The sequence below is a fragment of the Staurois parvus genome, unplaced genomic scaffold, assembly GCF_062004578.1.
Source record: "Staurois parvus isolate SC_StPar_1 unplaced genomic scaffold, SC_StPar_1.0 ptg000486l, whole genome shotgun sequence".
In the NCBI taxonomy this organism is placed as follows: Eukaryota; Metazoa; Chordata; class Amphibia; order Anura; family Ranidae; genus Staurois; species Staurois parvus.
The window spans coordinates 2292706-2310690 of record NW_028318282.1 but is presented as its reverse complement, the minus strand read 5'-3'; the positions used below and the strand labels follow the sequence as shown (position 1 = coordinate 2310690).

Below are 17985 nucleotides of genomic sequence, written 5' to 3'. Positions count from 1 at the left end.
TTAGCAAAAAAAGGAGTAAATGTGGTCTTCAATTTTCTAAACCACTATTCAACAGTTTTGTGACCACCTCTTCGACACCTCCCCCTTCCATTACATAGCCCACTCCTTTCCTTATCACATCAACTATACCAGTTTAATTACCATTGCTATATATACTTTTTTTTTTTTTTTCCAGAGATTGTCTTGTTTGATATTTTGATAAACCTGTGTGTATTAGTACTGCTTGGACCTTAGAAGAAGGGGGTACAGCTCAAATGCTTGTCCTAAAAATTTGAATGTTGGTGCAGGTTAAAAAAGGACCACAGACCATACGCAATTGTTTTTATATGGTAGCAAAAAAGTTTGATACAGAGAGATAATGTAAAACCTTTTTTTCATAAGTGAACTAAAATTATTCCTTACAGGCCACAGGATAAATGTATTTTCTTCAAGATTGAGTTTCTTATTGCTGTCTTCACATCATTGTTCCTCAAAGTATAAATGAAAGGATTTAAGAGTGGAGTAAGAATTGAGTAAATAAGAGCAAGGTATTTGTCATTTTCCCCTCCAGTCGGTCTGGTGTACACAACAATAGCTGTTCCAAAGCAGAGACTGGTCACAATAAGGTGAGAGGAACAGGTGGAGAAGGCTTTTTGTTTGCCTTCAGCTCCCTTGATTTTCGAGATGGTGTTAATGATGCGAATGTAGAAAGCTATGATATTTAAAATTGAAACAACTGCAGCAAGAATAGTGGCTATTATTGAGACTAATTTGCTCATGGATGGATCAGAACAAGACAAATTCTGAAGTGGAGCTAAATCACACATGAAATGATTTATCTGATTTGGTCCACAGAATTTCAATTGGGCTGTGTACAAAAGAGTCATAGAAGACAATAAAAGACCACCAATCCATGGTGCCACGGCTAAAAGAGTATACATTTCCTTTCTCATAATAGCAGAATAACGTAAAGGACTGTTAATAGCCAAGTCCCTATCAAAGGCCATGACCAATAACAAATAACATTCTGTCATACCCAAACCATTGAAAATAAACATCTGTGTGAAACATTCAATGAAAGATATATTCTTATTTCCTGAAATCAAATTATCTAGAAGCTTTGGTATAGAAACTGTCACAAGTATAATTTCAAGAACAGCAAACGCACTTATGAAATAGTACATTGGAGTTTGAAGCAAGGGCTCAATCCTAACTAAGATGATGATGGTGATATTTCCTGTAACACAAATGATGAATGCTACTAAAATCAAGAAAAACAGTAATAACTGGAGCTGTTTTAAACTGGAGAATGCAATTAAAATAAATTCTTGCACCATGGTCCTATTGAATTCTTGTTTTATAGAGTAGAGTCCCTGTAAAAGGAATACAGAGAAATGTCATTAAAGGGGCTTTACAGACCCCACATTTTGTTTGTGATGGGTTTGAGCTTAATAAGGTTGTTATGTGTGGGGCTGCATACCAGCCAGGGTCCCCATGCTGACTCGTGTCCACAGCCAAAAGCACCCACAAGCATCAGAACAGAACCAAGGAGCAATGAAGGAAGGTGGGCTGGTCTGGTGAATTCAACAGTGGTTTGAGCACCGCAACAACGTGTTTGTAGTGTTGCCTCCAGATTCTCCAGATCTCAACCCATAAAGCAACTGTGGGATGCACTGAAAAAAGAAGTCCAATCCGTGGAAGACCCACCTCACAACTGCTGCTGATGGTTTGGTGCCAGATACCACAGTGGAGTCCTCTCCTCATCGGGTTATGGTGGGTGGTCTCAATGTTAAGGCTGGTTGGTGTATTACATAATATATTCATATAATGTATTTTCAAACTGAGGGTCCTCACAATTCTAGTTTATATACAGTAGCAGGGAGTAATTTGAAGGTGTTCTTCACCAGTTCTTTTCTGGGGACTCCCTGCTTAGGCAAGCAATCAATTGGAATCTGATGGAAACATGCCCTGTGTTCTCATGTATAAATTTATGTGACTGCATAGATTACTATTACTATTTACTGAGTTGTGCATAACACAGTATATACTTACTAGGAAATTCTCAGGCATAGTCCAAGTAAAAACACAATGCCAATAGGAAAGCATACAATGACCACTTAGTCATTGAAATAGCAGGAAGTGTAATAAGAGAAATTACATCTGAACTGTGTTAGCATATGAATATATTTATATGTAAAAACAAAGAGAGAAGGGCATTGCAGACTTCATACACAAGGGACCATTTTCATCTGAAACAATTAATTATTTACACCTGAGACAAAAATCTAAAAAAATGCAAACTGATTGTAATATAACTCATTAATAACGCTGTTTATTAAATTTATTTGATATATTTTATATTTTGTTTTTAATTTTTATACTATTTAAGTTTTTTTGGTATAAATTCTTCACTGATATTGATTTTATTTTTCTTTGCGCTGTTTTGATGTTTTATATTTTATTTTTTTGGTGTTTACACTAATGAGCAGCAGCATTTATTTAGTAATTATTTCACTTTTTTTGGCACTGGTGATTTTTTGTATATATTAATTAAAACCATTTGTTTTCTTCAAATTAGCTAGGACATGTTAAAAAAAAATAAAGTATAGGGTTACATGATTTTCTGACAATGAGTGAAGAGGTATTTTTATTGATGTGGATTTTATTTGCTAAGGCATTACGTTTAGACAATTTTAATAAGCCCCATGTTAAAGTCCTCCTGTGCTTTGTCCCTGCTCCCACTAATGTTTAACCTATAGGAACAGTTAGATATAAAAGACATATACTGTATTAATGTAGATAAGTATTTCTTAATAAACCATTAATTGTGTGTAGCTCCAGTTAGAGGCACACTATAGCCTCGTTGATCATGATCTACCTGTCAATTACGGGAAGCCATCAGGTAGACTGGAAATCCTTTTCTCCCTCTGCTTTAGCAAGGAAAGAGTCATTCTAATAATCCTAGCCTTCTTCCTCTTCCAAAGATAGGATAGAAAACTAGCCTTCAAATCTTTCAAGAAGCTAGGTGGAAGCTTGATCAGGTGAGTTTGTAACAGGTTAAATCCTCGGTAAGATGCTCATCTTTAGGACACTATTAAGGCCACACCATGTGAAGGCTTCTTTATCCCTCTTCCAAATGTTTGATTTTATTGTTTTCACTAAAGGACTGAAGTTAAGTTCAAAGATTCTACGCAATTGTGCAGGTATGTTCATCCCTAAGTATTGGATATGCAATTCAGACCATTTGAAAGGGAAGGTACAGTATGTTCACTGTGAGATGTGGGGAATGAAAGACTGAGATATTTAGGGCTTCCGACTTGGATATATTAATTGTAAAACTGGAAAGAACGCAGTATCGGTCCAGTTCACTAAAGAGGTTAGGTATTGAGATAGAAGGAGAGATGAGAAAAAAAGATAAGCATGCCCTTTTTGTGTTGATAAATGTGATCAAGATAAGGTTCTAAGGCAAGTATCTGCTTATTAAGTAGGTACAAGCAGGTCGGGGTAGTTTTTCATTAATATAGCAGATCTTAAGCTATAAATAGTCTGCTGTCCAATGTGGTGCCAATATTTAAAAAGGGGTCAAAATCTTTACCAGGTAATTATAGATCTGTTAGTTTAACTTCTATAGTTGGGAAGATACTGGAGAGTTTAATAATAGACCACATAGATTAGTTCTTGCTGGAAAAAAATATTTTAAGTAACAGACAGCATGAATTCATGAAAGACAGAAGTTGTCAAACAAATCTGATTTCTTTTTATGAGGAGGTGAGCAAAACCTTGGACAGAGGGGTGTTGGTGGATGTGGTATACTTGGATTTTGCAAAAGCATTTGACACAGTTCCCCATACATGGCTAATGTGTAAGGTAAAGCCTACGGGATTGGAAAAATCTGTATGTAAATGGATAGAAAACTGGCTAAAAGATCATAATCAAATAGTAATGGTTAATGATTCATACTCTGCATGGTCTAGGGTCATCAGTGGTGTACCCCAAGGTTCAGTGTTGGGACCTTTATTTTTTAATATATTTATAAACGATATAGGATCTGGGATTAAAAATACAATTTCAGTCTTTGCAGATAACACCAAGCTGTGCAGTGGAATAACGTCCTTACAGGATGTCTTCAACTTACAAGCCAACCTCAATGCACTGTTTAATTGGGCAACTATGTGGCAAATTAGGTTTAATGTTAATAAATGTAAGGTGATGCACTTGTGGGCTAAGAATATGCATGCATCATACATACGGGGGGGGGGGGGAGTACAACTGGGGGAATCAATGGTGGAGAAGGATCTTGGGGTTCTAGTAGATCACAAGCTTAATAATGGCATGCAATGCCAAGCTGCGGTTTCTAAAGCCAGCAAAATCCTCTCTTGTATTAAAAGAGGTATAGACTCCAGAGAGAGAGATATCATTTTACCCCTGTACAAATTATTAGTAAGGCCTCATCTGGAATATGCAGTTCAGTTTTGGGCACCAATTCACAAAAATAACTTCGGGGAACTGGGGAAAGTACAGAGTAGGGCAACCAAACTGGTAAGATGCATGGAGGAGCTCAGCTATGAGGAAAGATTAAAGGAACTGAATTTATTCTCTCTTGAGAAGAGGAGATTAAGGGGGCGATATGATTAACATGTATACATACATCAGTGGTTCATATAGTGAACTCGGTGTAGAGCTATTCACCCTGAGGTCATAACAGAGGGCAAGGGGTCACTCTTTACATTTGGAGGAAAATACATTTAATTTCCAAACATGGAAAGGTTTCTTCACTGAGAGCTGTGAAAATGTGGAATAGACTCCCTCAAGAGTTGGTTCTGGCCAGCTAGTGGATTGCTTTAAAAACACCTGGATTCTTTTTTGGATAAACAGAATATAACTAGTTACTAACAGTTATAGGTAACGTTGATCCAGGGAATATTAGAACTGGAATTTTCTTCCCCTGCAGGAGCAAATTGGATAATGCTTTGCTGGGTTTTTTTTGCCTTCCTCTGGATCAATTGTAGGTATAGGATTATAACTTTTTTTTTTTTAAATGGTTTAACTGGATGGACTTTTGTCTTTTTTCAGCCAGACTAACTATGTAACTAATCAGATATGACCTCCTCATCCTTCCCTGGAACATGTCTAGACAAAAGAATAGAAACACTCCTGATGTTTGTTAAGTTAGTACTACTATGCTAAACTATGGGAAATTTAGGATTTTAGATGTTGATGTTTTTGGAGCAATTTGGACTTCTTTCCCAGAACATTTTGTCTCTTCATGTTGTAGGACATAAATCTAACATCTGACATAGTAATGAAGGAGCAGTCAAATCACAAGCTCACAAAACACCCAGCAGGGGCAAAGAAGGGAATGGGTGTTGGGGCCCAAGGGGAGAACTGGAGAGAAAAAAGGGGGCGGGGAAGAAAGGATGAGAGAGGTAGAGTGGGAGGAAGAAAGAAGGGGCAATGGGGGTAATGAAAAGAAAGAAATAGGGGAGGGAGAGGGGATAAGGAGCAAGGGCAGCAGGTGTTAGAACCTGAGGGGAACGGGTTACTTTCAAGAGAAGAGAAAATGGGTGGATAGAGATTACTCAACCTCCTTGTGGGTAAGAAAGATACACTAAGACACTCCAAAGATATCCACCGTTAGGGAAAGGAGGTGTCTGTGAGGGGTAGGAGTGGGCCAAATGGGGGTACATGAGGTGCAGTCTGTAAAGGCAATAGAAACAAATATCAGCACAAATGAAGCCTTGAGAGCAAAAACCACAAAGCAAGATTATATGAAATTATCCAGGAACTATAAGACTATATAAAAAAAAATTAAAAGTGCCAAATCAGTTGGCTGGTGCCAGCCAACCATAAGGTCTGGATGTCCCAGTCCTCGGCTTTTTCTCAGTTGTCCCAATAAAGACAAAATAATGCCTTTATGGCAAACATGAATAGAAACCAAGTTAATTAAACAAGCAGTAAACATTAAGAAAAAGTCCTACAGCAGATCGTGGAACCTTGCTTGCCACCCAGTAACTGAGGACACCCTCAGTTAAGTTCTCTCAGCCTACACTGACTTGCTCATTCTCGGCCTCCCTTAACCTTTTGGTACCATCCACTTTTTTTCCCACTCAGCTGGGCACTCCTTCAATCTTGGTCTTTCACTTGCCTCCTCCCTTTCCCAGGACCATGCTTTACCTCTTCAGGCATCACCCACTAATCCACTCCCAGCATTATTTTAGATCCTGCAGCCAGAACTCAGCAGACCAATAGTATAGCTCGGTCTTTCTGAACCCTTTTAACAGTGGGGAACCCATAGAATAATTTTAGATCCCAGGGAACCCCTGCTAATATTCATTATAGCTACATCTCAAGGAAGTTTTTGTGAACATTAGGTGATAAACATAAGAATGAGTATAAGAATAAGAAATGTGGTGAACCGAGCATATTTGACACCCAAGGCTGCTCTTTATGCCAACATTTTTTGCAATCACAATAATGAAATAAAGCAAATTAATAACCAGCTAATGGTCAGAAAAGCAGTGCTTTAAAAACTGTAGTGCTTCCTTATATTGGTAGTCATTGGAAAGGTTTCCCCTTATATCCATGGCTAGTGAAATGAAAGAGTGTACTTTTTACATTGATGGTTAGTGAAAAATTGCCCCCTACATTGGTGGTCAGAAAAATGTCCCTTTATGTCAGCGGTTCTCAACCTGGGGGTCGCACGACCATTTCCCAGGGGTCGCCTAAGACCATCGGAAAACACATATTTCCGATGGTCTTAGGAACCGAGACACCGCTGCTCCGTCTCGCGATCTGTGGGCGGGATGATATGCTGCCCCTGTAACCTGGCCACACCTCCGGGATCACTCAACAGCTTCGCCTCCTCGCCGCTGATTGGCCACCGGAACTGTAGCTCAGGAGAGGCACACAGGCGGCCAATCACCGGCGAGGAGGTGGAGCTTGGAGAGGAGGAGCCGAGCGGCAGAGCGCGCAGATCGAAGAAGATCGAGGGAGCTGCAGGAGCAAGTGAAGAGGAGAGCGGCCAGAGAAGGAAGACAGCTGACAGGTAAGTGCAAATTTTGCTTCTGCTGGCTGTAGATGGGAGAGGGAGAGAGCGAGCCCAGGCTGGAGCAGGGGTCAGCAAGGTAAGTATCATTGGTGTCAGTGGGAGGAATAGTGCCCCATCATTTGTGTCACTAATACCAACGATGGGGCACTATTCCTCCCCCCACTGACACCAACGATGGGGCACTATTCCTCCCCCCACTGACACCAACGATGGGGCACTATTGCTCCCCCCACTGACACCAACGATGGGGCACTATTCCTCCCCCCACTGACACCAACGATTGGGGCACTATTCCTCCCCCCACTGACACCAATGATGGGGCACTATTCCTCCCCCCACTGACACCAATGATGGGGCACTATTCCTCCCCCCACTGACACCAAAAATGGGGCACTATTCCTCCCCCCACTGACACCAATGATAGGCACTATTCCTCCCCCCACTGACACCAACGATGGGGCACTATTCCTCCCCCCACTGACACCAACGATGGGGCACTATTCCTCCCCCCCACTGACACCAACGATGGGGCACTATTCCTCCCCCCACTGACACCAACGATGGGGCACTATTCCTTCCACTGACACCAACGATGGGGCACTATTCCTCCCACTGACACCAACGATGGGGCACTATTCCTCCCACTGACACCAAAGATGGGGCACTATTCCTCCCACTGATACCAACGATGGGGCACTATTCCTCCCACTGATACCAACGATGGGGCACTATTCCTCCCACTGACACCAACGATGGGGCACTATTCCTCCCACTGACACCAACGATGGGGCACTATTCCTCCCACTGACACCAACGATGGGGCACTATTCCTCCCACTGACACCAGCGATGGGGCACTATTCCTCCCACTGACACCAACGATGGGGCACTATTCCTCCCACTGACACCAACGATGGGGCACTATTCCTCCCACTGACACCAACGATGGGGCACTATTCCTCCCACTGACACCAACGATGGGGCACTATTCCTCCCACTGACACCAACGATGGGGCACTATTCCTCCCACTGACACCAACGATGGGGCACTATTCCTCCCACTGACACCAACGATGGGGCACTATTCCTCCCACTGACACCAACGATGGGGCACTATTCCTCCCACTGACACCAACGATGGGGCACTATTCCTCCCACTGACACCAACGATGGGGCACTATTCCTCCCACTGACACCAACGATGGGGCACTATTCCTCCCACTGACACCAACGATGGGACACTATTCCTCCCACTGACACCAACGATGGGGTACTATTCATCCCACTGACACCAACGATGGGGCACTATTCCTCCCACTGACACCAACGATGGGACACTATTCCTCCCACTGACACCAACGATGGGGTACTATTCATCCCACTGATACCAACAATGGGACACTATTCATCCCACTGACATCAGTGATGGGGCGCTAGTCCTCCCACTGCAAAATTACAGTTATGAAGTAGCAATGAAAATAATTTTATGGTTGGGGGTCACCACAACATGAGGAACTGTATTAAGGGGTCGCGGCATTAGAAAGGTTGAGAACCACTGCTTTATGTTGTGATGAGAAGGGATCATCTCCCAGTTCAGTCCAAACTCCGCTTGTTCAGGTGTTAACTTGAATGTGGCACTTTTAGCCCATTCCACCCCTACTATATAGTACAGCTTCCCTCTTCAACAGTTGTTAAAGTATATGTGAACCCTCACCTTGTAAAACAACCTATTCAGTTTAATATAGAAATGACAGGCAAAACATTTGTGCTTTGTGTTTGTAATTCAGTGATCAGTGCTACTATATAGTACAGCTTCCCTCTTCAATGGTTTTTAAAGTATATGTGAACCCTCACCTTGTAAAACAACCTATTCAGTTTAAAATGTGTGCATACATTTAAAAAAAACATTAGAAATACCTTTTTTTTTCCTTTTCTCATAAGTGATCACATACCCTCTGTTCTCAGCTGCATAATGAGCTAAGAAGGCTGGGGGAGGAGAAAGAGCAAGGCACTAAACTTCCCAGTGAATGGCTGTGTGGTGGGGAAGGAAAGGGGAGAGATTGTGTGAACACAAGTCTAATCATTGAAGGAGAGATGAATGAGTTCCCAGAACAGGAATAAACTTACCATGTTGTGCTTTCATGCTTAGCATGGTCAGTTTGTAATAGTAAAGCAGAGGGACTGGAAGGAAAACCAAATAATTCACACAAAGGAAGCAACACAAAAAAAAAACAGAATATGTTTTCATACAAAAACATGGCACAACAGGCACATATCAGGAATATGAAAAGTGAAAGGGAAAAACGGTTGTCAGCACCCAGGAATCTCTGTCCATGTAAACAAAGGGGCAGGGATAGTGGCTGATATCATTGCCAAAATCAAGGTTCTGGTATGTATTTTTAAGGGAACCCACCTGTTTTTTTTTGTTTTTGGTGGAGTTCACTATTAAGATCTTTACCAGACCCTCTTCCAGGATAAAGGTCTGTTATAGAGGAAGGGAATGCCCAGCAATTTGAATGGAGCATCTGAGAGCTGCATATTTTTATGCTCTTGCATTGTCTGTAAAAAGCTAAATCATGGGTAAATGTGCATTGCAAAAATGTACTTTTATGTTTTCTTACCTTGGTATATTCTTTTGCTGTTTAAAGGCAATGATTTTGTAACCAACTGTGTTTTCTGGCATGATTTTGGATTAAGAAACCTCTGACTGTGCTAGATGCAGTGAAGGGTTATTGTAATTAAGCCTAAACTAACACAACCAGCAAATCTCTATGTACTTGACCTCCGAAAGATTTACCCCCTTCCTGACCAGGCCATTTTTTGCTATAAGGCACTGCATTACTTTAACTGACAATAGTGCAGTCATGTAATGCTCTACATACCGTATTTTTTGCCGTATAAGACGCACTTTTTCTTCCCCAAAACTGGGGGGGAAATGTCAGTGCGTCTTATGGAGCGAATATGGAGCGGCAGGTCCGGTATTTCCACCGCGGCCGTGTCAGAATACCGGGCCGGCCGCTCAGCTCTGCAACGGGACCTTACCTGTTCCTCTATCCAGCGGCGTGCTGTCTTCCCGGCTTCTGTAGTGTGGGCACTGGGCATGACAGCCGGGTGCCAAGTGCGCATGCGCAAGAAGCGGTGCTTTTTGTGAATGGTAAGGCGGTACCTGGGACACATGACAGATCCCAGAAGCCGCTGGACCAATCACAAAGCGCAAGTGCTTCTCACTCATGCGCACTGGGCACTCGGCTGTCATGCCGAGCGCCATTACAGAAGCCGGGAAGACAGCGAGCGGCTAGATCAAGGAACAGGTAAGATCAAACAAAAACTCTGCGGAAGTAAGAGCGGGTACCTGTCAAATTCAGGTACCCGCTCCCCACCTCCCCAAAGGTCAGCAGTCATCTGTACTGTCCGCAGTCTCTGGTCATCCCTGTGCTGTCCGCTGTCTCTGGTCATCCCTGTGCTGTCCGCAGTCTCTGGTCATCCCTGTGCTGTCCGCAGTCTCTGGTCATCCCTGTGCTGTCCGCAGTCTCTGGTCATCTCCTGTACTGTGTCTGCAGTCCATTAGTTCAGAATTTTTTTTCCTGTTTTCTGCCTCTAAAACCTAGGTGCGTCTTATGGTCAGGTGCATCTTATACGGCAAAAAATACGGTAAATTAAATATGTAATTTTGTTTCCCATGAAGAGAGCTTTGATCACCTCCTGAGTTTTTAATTTTTTTGCACTATAAACAAAAAAGATTGACAATTTTGAAAAAAAAATTTTTTTTTATTTTCTGCTATAAAACATATCCAATAAAAACAATTTAAAAAAATTTAATTTCTTCATGAATTTAGGCCAATATGTATTCTGCTACATATTTTTGGTAAAAAATAATCCCAATAAGCACATATTGATTGGTTTGCTCAAGTTATAGCATCTAAAAACTATGAGATATACACTGGAATTTGTATTATTTTTTTTTTATATACTAGTAATGGTGGCGATCAGAAACTTATAGTGGGACTGCAATATTTTGGCGGACATTCTGACGCTAACTTGCGCTTTGTGGGAACCAGTGACACTAATTCAGTGATCAGTGCTACAAATATACACTGTCAATGTACTAATGACACTAGCTGGGAATGGGTTAAACATCTAGGACAATCAAAGGGTTAACTGTGCTCTGAATATGTAAACAATGTGTGTCTCTTTGCTGATCAGTGGGTATCAGCAGTCATTCATAGGCTTCTGCTGTGATTTGTTGCGCCGGTGGCTTGTTAATGGTATTATATCAAAGAAACTGGTGCATTGCTAAATCACCAAATCACATGATAAAATAATGAAACCATTGTATGTGTCCGTGTAAGTTACCATAAAATTAAGAGGCTGCCGCCAACACAGTGGAGAGTTTCCAGCATTAATCCAAAACAATAAATATATAGATGTGTAGCGCAGACTCTAAATAATATGTGAATGTGTAAATAAACCAAATGATTATGACAATAATAAAATGGCTTTTACACAAATATTTGCAAATGTGTACAATAAAAAACCCTCTGTTTTAACGTGAATTGCTACACAGGGTCAATTTGGTTATTTTTCAGGCTGGCTGGTAAGTGTGCTAGGAAATTTGTGTTGCTCTTCCATGTGCACCTCACTGTATAGGCTGCCACTTTGTTCTACAGTTGGTTGAATTGAATGCAGGGATGCACTTGATGCCTTCATCTGCCATTGTGCATTTGCTGGGAGTCCCCTGTGTTCCTGTACCTTTAGGGAGGGATGGGCTCTCTCCAGGCAAACTACCCTTAATCTATCCACTACTATATGTGCTCTAACTTGGGAGACTCTGAAAATTATAGTGTTAGGGCCACGGTATACAGGGGAGCCTTGGCTTTGGAACTGCATCAATTTGGTTGTTTTTCAGGCTGGCTGGTAAGTGTGCTGGGAAATTTGTGTTTGTTATAAAAGTGTCCATTGTAAAAATGCTTTCACTGATATTAACATAAACTGTACCTAAATCAGGGAAAGACAGCAGGAGAGCTATCAGCATAGTCAGTACATTACCTATGGATCAAAGTTATAGATATTGTAGCAATAATAACAACAAGCATTATACTATTTTATATTATACCAAGACTAATATAACTTCAACAGCCTTACTAATGGGGCTGCCTGCTACCCATGTAGGCTGCTATGGCCATTGTTACACCACTGCTGAAGAGAATCTAAAAAAAAAAATCACTCCTTGCTCAATATGTTTCAACTGTCAATCAAACTGAATATGGACTATTCAAGTACACATGGTAACTTCTAGACACCACAGTATTTACCAGGAATGACAAACTGCATACCTCAATATACAAGAAACCCACTGATCGATCCCACTATCTCCACTGTTCCAGCTTCTTCCCCCCAACACAACAAAAGGATCATTATACACAGCCAGGTCTCAGAAGACAAAACTAAACATTGCAGAATAATATCAGAATCCTTCCAAAATGTAGGTTACCAGAATGAAACCAGCAATACAAGTATAAATACCGCCTTGAAAACCTAAAAAGAAAAAAAAATAATTCTGTACCTCTAGTAATATATAATCCAGAACTAGGAGGGATAAGAAATATAACCAAAAATTTGCAACCCATCATAACAGAAGATGAAACACTGAAAAAAAATATTATAACAACCCCTATGGGTGGATTTCTGGCTACCTCCTAAACTTAGACAAATTATTCAGCAGGAAACTCCAATATTCTAATTACACAGATGCAAATAAAAGGAACCAAACCTTGCACCAACAAATGCTGCTAACTGTGCAGTCAAATCACTCCATTAAAAGGTGTCACACACACAAAAAGAACCTTTAATATTATAGGATCAAACAGCTGTATCTCCAGTAATGTATACCTCATTCAAAACAAAAAAAATGCAACCATTGGAAACAGTGGACAGACATTCCAATAAATAATGAATACATGCAGGGAATCCATAAAAGAACATAAGGATGCTTGCTCTACACCTGTATGACATTGTTTCTGACAACCAGACTGCTGTATGGAAGACATGTATGTTATAGTTTCTAAAAGGAGCTTTAAAAATACTCAGGAAAGGAAAACTTTTGATCTAAGAATTCTCTTTAGCAAAGAAAGGAGTAAATGTGATTTTCAGTTTTCTTAAGCACTATTCAACAGTTTTATGACCACTCACCTCTGCGACACCTCCCCCTTCCATTACATAGCCCACTCCTTTCCTTATCACATCAACTATAGCAGTGTAATTACCATTGCCATATATACTTGTGTTTTTTTTTTTTACAGATTTGATATTTTGCTAAAACTTTGTGTATTAGTACTGCTTGGATCCCAGAAGAAGGGGGTAAAGCCCAAATGTCCTAAAAATTTGAATGTTGGTGCAGATAAAAAAAAAGGACCACGGACCATACTCAATTGTTTTTATATGGTAGCAGAAAAGTTAGATACCGAGAGATGATAAGATATATTTAAATACATTTTTTTCATAAGTGAACTAAAATCATTCCTTACAGTCCACAGGATAAATGTATTTTCTTCAAGACTGAGTTTGTTATTGCTGTCTTCACATTATTGTTCCTCAAAGTATAAATGAAAGGATTTAAGAGTGGAGTAAGAATTGTGTATATAAGAGCAACAAATTTGTCATTTTCCCCTCCAGTTGGTCTGATGTACACAACAAGAGCTGACCCAAAGCAGAGACTGGTCACAATAAGGTGAGAGGAACAGGTGGAGAAGGCTTTTTGTTTGCCTTCAGCTCCCTTGATTTTTGAGATGGTGTTAATGATACGAATGTAGAAAGTTGTGATATTTAAAATTGAAACAACTACAGCAAGAATAGTGGCTATTATTGTGACTAATTTGCTCATGGATGGATCAGAGCAAGACAAATTCTGAAGTGGAGCTAAATCACAGATGAAATGATTTATCTGATTTGGTCCACAGAATTTCAATTGGGCTGTATAAAAAAAAGTCATAGAAGACAATGAAAGACCACCAATCCATGGTGCCATGGCTAACAGAGTATACATTTCCTTTCTCATAATAGCAGAATAATGTAAAGGACTGTTAATAGCCAAGTCCCTATCAAAGGCCATGACCAATAACAAATAACATTCTGTCATACCCAAACTATTGAAAATAAACATCTGTGTGAAACATTCAATGAAAGATATCCTCTTATTTCCTGAAATCAAATTATCTAGAAGCTTTGGCATAGAAACTGTCACAAACATAATTTCAAGAACAGCAAATGTACTTATGAAATAGTACATTGGAGTTTGAAGCAAGGGTTCAATCCTAACTAAGATGATGATGGTGATATTTCCTGTAACACAAATGATGTATGCTACTAAAATCAAGAAAAACAGTAATAACTGGAGCTGTTTTAAACTGGAGAATGCAATTAAAATAAATTCTTGCACCATGGTCCCATTGAATTCTTGTTTTATAGAGTAGAGTCCCTGTAAAAGAAATAGAGAGAAATGTAATTAAAGGGTTTTACAGTTTTGTTTTTGATGGCTTTGAGCTTAATAAGGTTGTTGTGTGTGGGGCTGCATACCAGCATACCAGTCAGGGTGCCCATGCTGTCTCGTGTCCACAGCCAAAAGCACCCACAATGGGCCTGTGAGCATCAGAACAGAACCAAGGAGCAATGAAGGAAGGTGGCCTGGTCTGGTGAGTTCAAGAATGGTTTGAGCACCACAACAACGTGTTTGAGGTGTTGCCTCCAGATTCTCAAGATCCCAGCACATAAAACAACTATGAGATGCGCTGAAAAAAGAAGTCCACTTTGTGGAAGACCCATCTCACAACTGCTACTGACAGCTTGATGCCAGATACCACAGCATACCTTCAGAGGTCTAGTGGAGTCCACTCCTCATAGGTTATGGCGGGTGGTCACAATGTTATGGCTGATTGGTGTATTATATAATACATTCATATAATGTATATTCACACTGGGGGTCTTCACAATTCTAATTTACATAGCAGGAAGTAATGTGAAAGTGTTCTTCCCCAGTTATTTTCTGGGGACTCTCTGCTTAGGCAAGCGAACAAAGGAAAGCTGATGGAAATATGCCCTATGTTCTCATGTATGAATTTCTATGACTGCATAGATTACAATTACCAACTATTGAGTTGTACATAACACAGTATATACTTACTAGGAAATTATCAGACATAGTCCAAGTAAAAACACAATGTGCAATAGAAAAACGTGGAAATTCTCAGGCATAGTTCAAGTAAGAACACGCTCAACAGAGAAGCATACAATGACCATTTAATCACTGAAATAGCAGGAAGTGTAGTCTGAGAAATTAAACCTGAACTATGTTAGCATATGAATATATTTATGTGTAAAAACAAAGGGAGAAGAGCATTGCAGACGTCATACACAGGGGACCATTTTCTTCTGAAACAATTATTTATTTACACCTGAGGCAATCTAGAAAATACAATTTAATTGTAATATTACTCATTAATAAAGCTGTTTATTAATTAAAACTGTTTATTTTTTTTTAACATGTCCTAATTCATTTGAAGAAAACAAAGTATATGTTTACATGATTTTCTTAAAATGAGTGAAAGTATTTTTATTGCTGTGGATTTTATTTGCTAAGGCATTAAGATTAGACAGTTTTAATAAGCCCCATGTTAAAGTCTACCTGGGCTTTGTCCCTGCTCCCACCAATGTTTAACCTATAGGAACAGTTAGATATAAAAGACATATATTGTATTAATGTAGTTAATTATTTATTAGTAAATCATTAAATGTGTGTAGCTCCAGTTTGAGGCACACTATAGCCTCATTGATCGTGATATACCTTTCAATCATGGGAAGACGTTAGGCTGATCACAATCAGGGCAGTGCTTATGCTCCCCCTAGCCTCTGCCGCACTCCTTTTTGAGTGGAGTGAGAGGCAAAACATTGCTGAATGGAGGGTGGACGCACGGCAGCTGCTTTAATTAACTTTGCAAGTTAACCAGCAGGTGGGTGGTTGCTAACATGAAAACTGTAGCAGGTCCCACCATCCATCCAGCACTGTGCTGCCTCTCACTCCACTCTGATGTACAGACGCTGTAAGGGAGGAGAGAGCTACCTTCACACGGCTATGTTGTGAACACTTCTTTGGGGGGGGGGCAAAGGACAACACTGTGGGGAAGGGGGGAATGCAGAGGACACTACTGTGGGGGGAGGGGGTTTTAGAGGACAGTGCTATGCACCCGGTTGCAGAGGACACTACTGTGGAGAGTAGAGACACTACTATGGAGGGAGGCAGAGGACACTGCTATAGTTACATAGTTAGTCTGGCTGAAAAAAAAAAGACAAAAGTCCATCCAGTTCAACCATAAAAATCAAGTTATAATCCTACACCCACAGTTGATCCAGAAAGGCAAAAAAACCAGCAAAGCATGATCCTATTTGCTCCCGCAGAGGAAAAAGTTCCCTGAGAGGCAATCGGATATTCCCTGGATCATCTTTACCTATAAATGTTAGTATCCAGTTATATTATCTATGAAAGAATCCAGGCCTTTTTTAAACCAATCCACTGAGCTAGCCAGAACCAACTCTTGAGGGAGTCTATTCTTCAGTTTCAAAGCTCTTACAGTTAGGAAACCATTCCTTATTTTGAGATCAAATTTCTTTTCCTCCAGATGTAAAGAGTGCCCCCTTGTCCTCTGTGATGACCTCAGGGTGAATAGCTCTACACCGAGTTCACTATATGAACCACCAATGTATTTATACATTTTGAGCATATCCCACTTAATTTCCTCTTCTCAAGAGAGAATAAATTTAATTCCTACTATGGGAGGGCAGAGGACACTAGAGAATGGGGGAAGACAGAGGGCACTGCTATGGGAGGGGGGGAGAGGGCACTACAGTAGGGGAGGGGGTGGAGGAAACTGCTTTGGGGGGCAAATTACATTACTGCGGGGGGGGGGGCAGAGGAAACTACCGTGTGTGGGAAGCAGAGGGACAGAGAACACTAAAGTGGGGGGGCATAGTATGTTACTGTGGGGGGGGGGTGATGTGGAAGGGGACAGAAGACACACTATGTGTTTTTAATGGGGGATTTATTTTTTTCTAAAAGGGTGATGACAATGCACCACTTCCCCACTGAGGATCTTTGATTTATATTTTACGCATTGTCCAGGTAGATCTCAATATCTGTAAGTTTGCCTTCTCCTGTTCTAGACTATAGCTGCACTGTCAGGACCTGGGTCACCTGATGGTAGCACTGTTTAGGGTGGCACCCTCCATAAGGACATAGGGTAGATCTCCTTCAGGGGTTTCCTCTCTTCTTTGTCTCTTAGCTGCAGTTTTGGTGAAAAATTTGTCCAGTGTCACTTGTCATTTCTTGCGCTGCATAACCCTCGAGAAATGCGAGACCATGTTACCGTTCATCAGATTCAACACTGTTCGTTGCAGTTATGTTGGGGGGGTGCTGCTGGTCACCTTCATTACCGGACTGCACTTTCTTTTTAACAACATTCTTGCTTTGCACATTCTTGTCACCTTCATTACTGCTCCACACTTTCTTCTTACCACCATGCTTGCTCTGAATTTTCTTACCATACTGGATGTCTGGTACAGTATATGCTAAAAAGCACACAAAAAAGCTTTACAGCAAGTGTGCACATGGATGTACTGTACAGTATGTGTTAAAAAGCACACCAAAAAGCTCAGTACTGTAAGTGTATTCACAGTACACTTTCAGTGTCTATCTGAGACTGTAATCTCACCTACAGGAAGTCAGGACCACATGTCAGAGCAAGAAAGATGGCCGTGGCTCGTGTTCATCAACAGAAGCAAAATTTTGCGAGCTCTTCTGTTTCAGAAACCGAGTTGTTCGTGAACAGAAGCATTTTTGAACCAACTTATCTCTGTACTTCTGTATACAAATAGTTTAATAGAAAACTGGAGGTGAGAGTTTTGAGAGCATTG

At 40.7% G+C, this 17985-nt stretch overlaps 2 protein-coding genes across 2 annotated transcripts; both read right to left on the bottom strand.

The window, feature by feature from the left end:
• Positions 1-309: 309 nt before the first annotated feature.
• LOC149452275 (olfactory receptor 10A7-like) lies at positions 310-1480 on the bottom strand. Its single transcript, XM_089689568.1, has one exon. The coding sequence runs from the start codon at positions 1314-1316 to the stop codon at positions 399-401; it is 918 nt and encodes a 305-aa protein (XP_089545694.1). The 5' UTR covers positions 1317-1480; the 3' UTR covers positions 310-398.
• Positions 1481-13478: 11998 nt separating this feature from the next.
• On the bottom strand, positions 13479-14496 carry LOC149452274 (olfactory receptor 2AP1-like). Its single transcript, XM_089689567.1, has one exon. It carries the CDS (start codon positions 14462-14464, stop codon positions 13547-13549), a length of 918 nt encoding a protein of 305 aa, XP_089545693.1. The 5' UTR covers positions 14465-14496; the 3' UTR covers positions 13479-13546.
• Positions 14497-17985: the final 3489 nt, after the last annotated feature.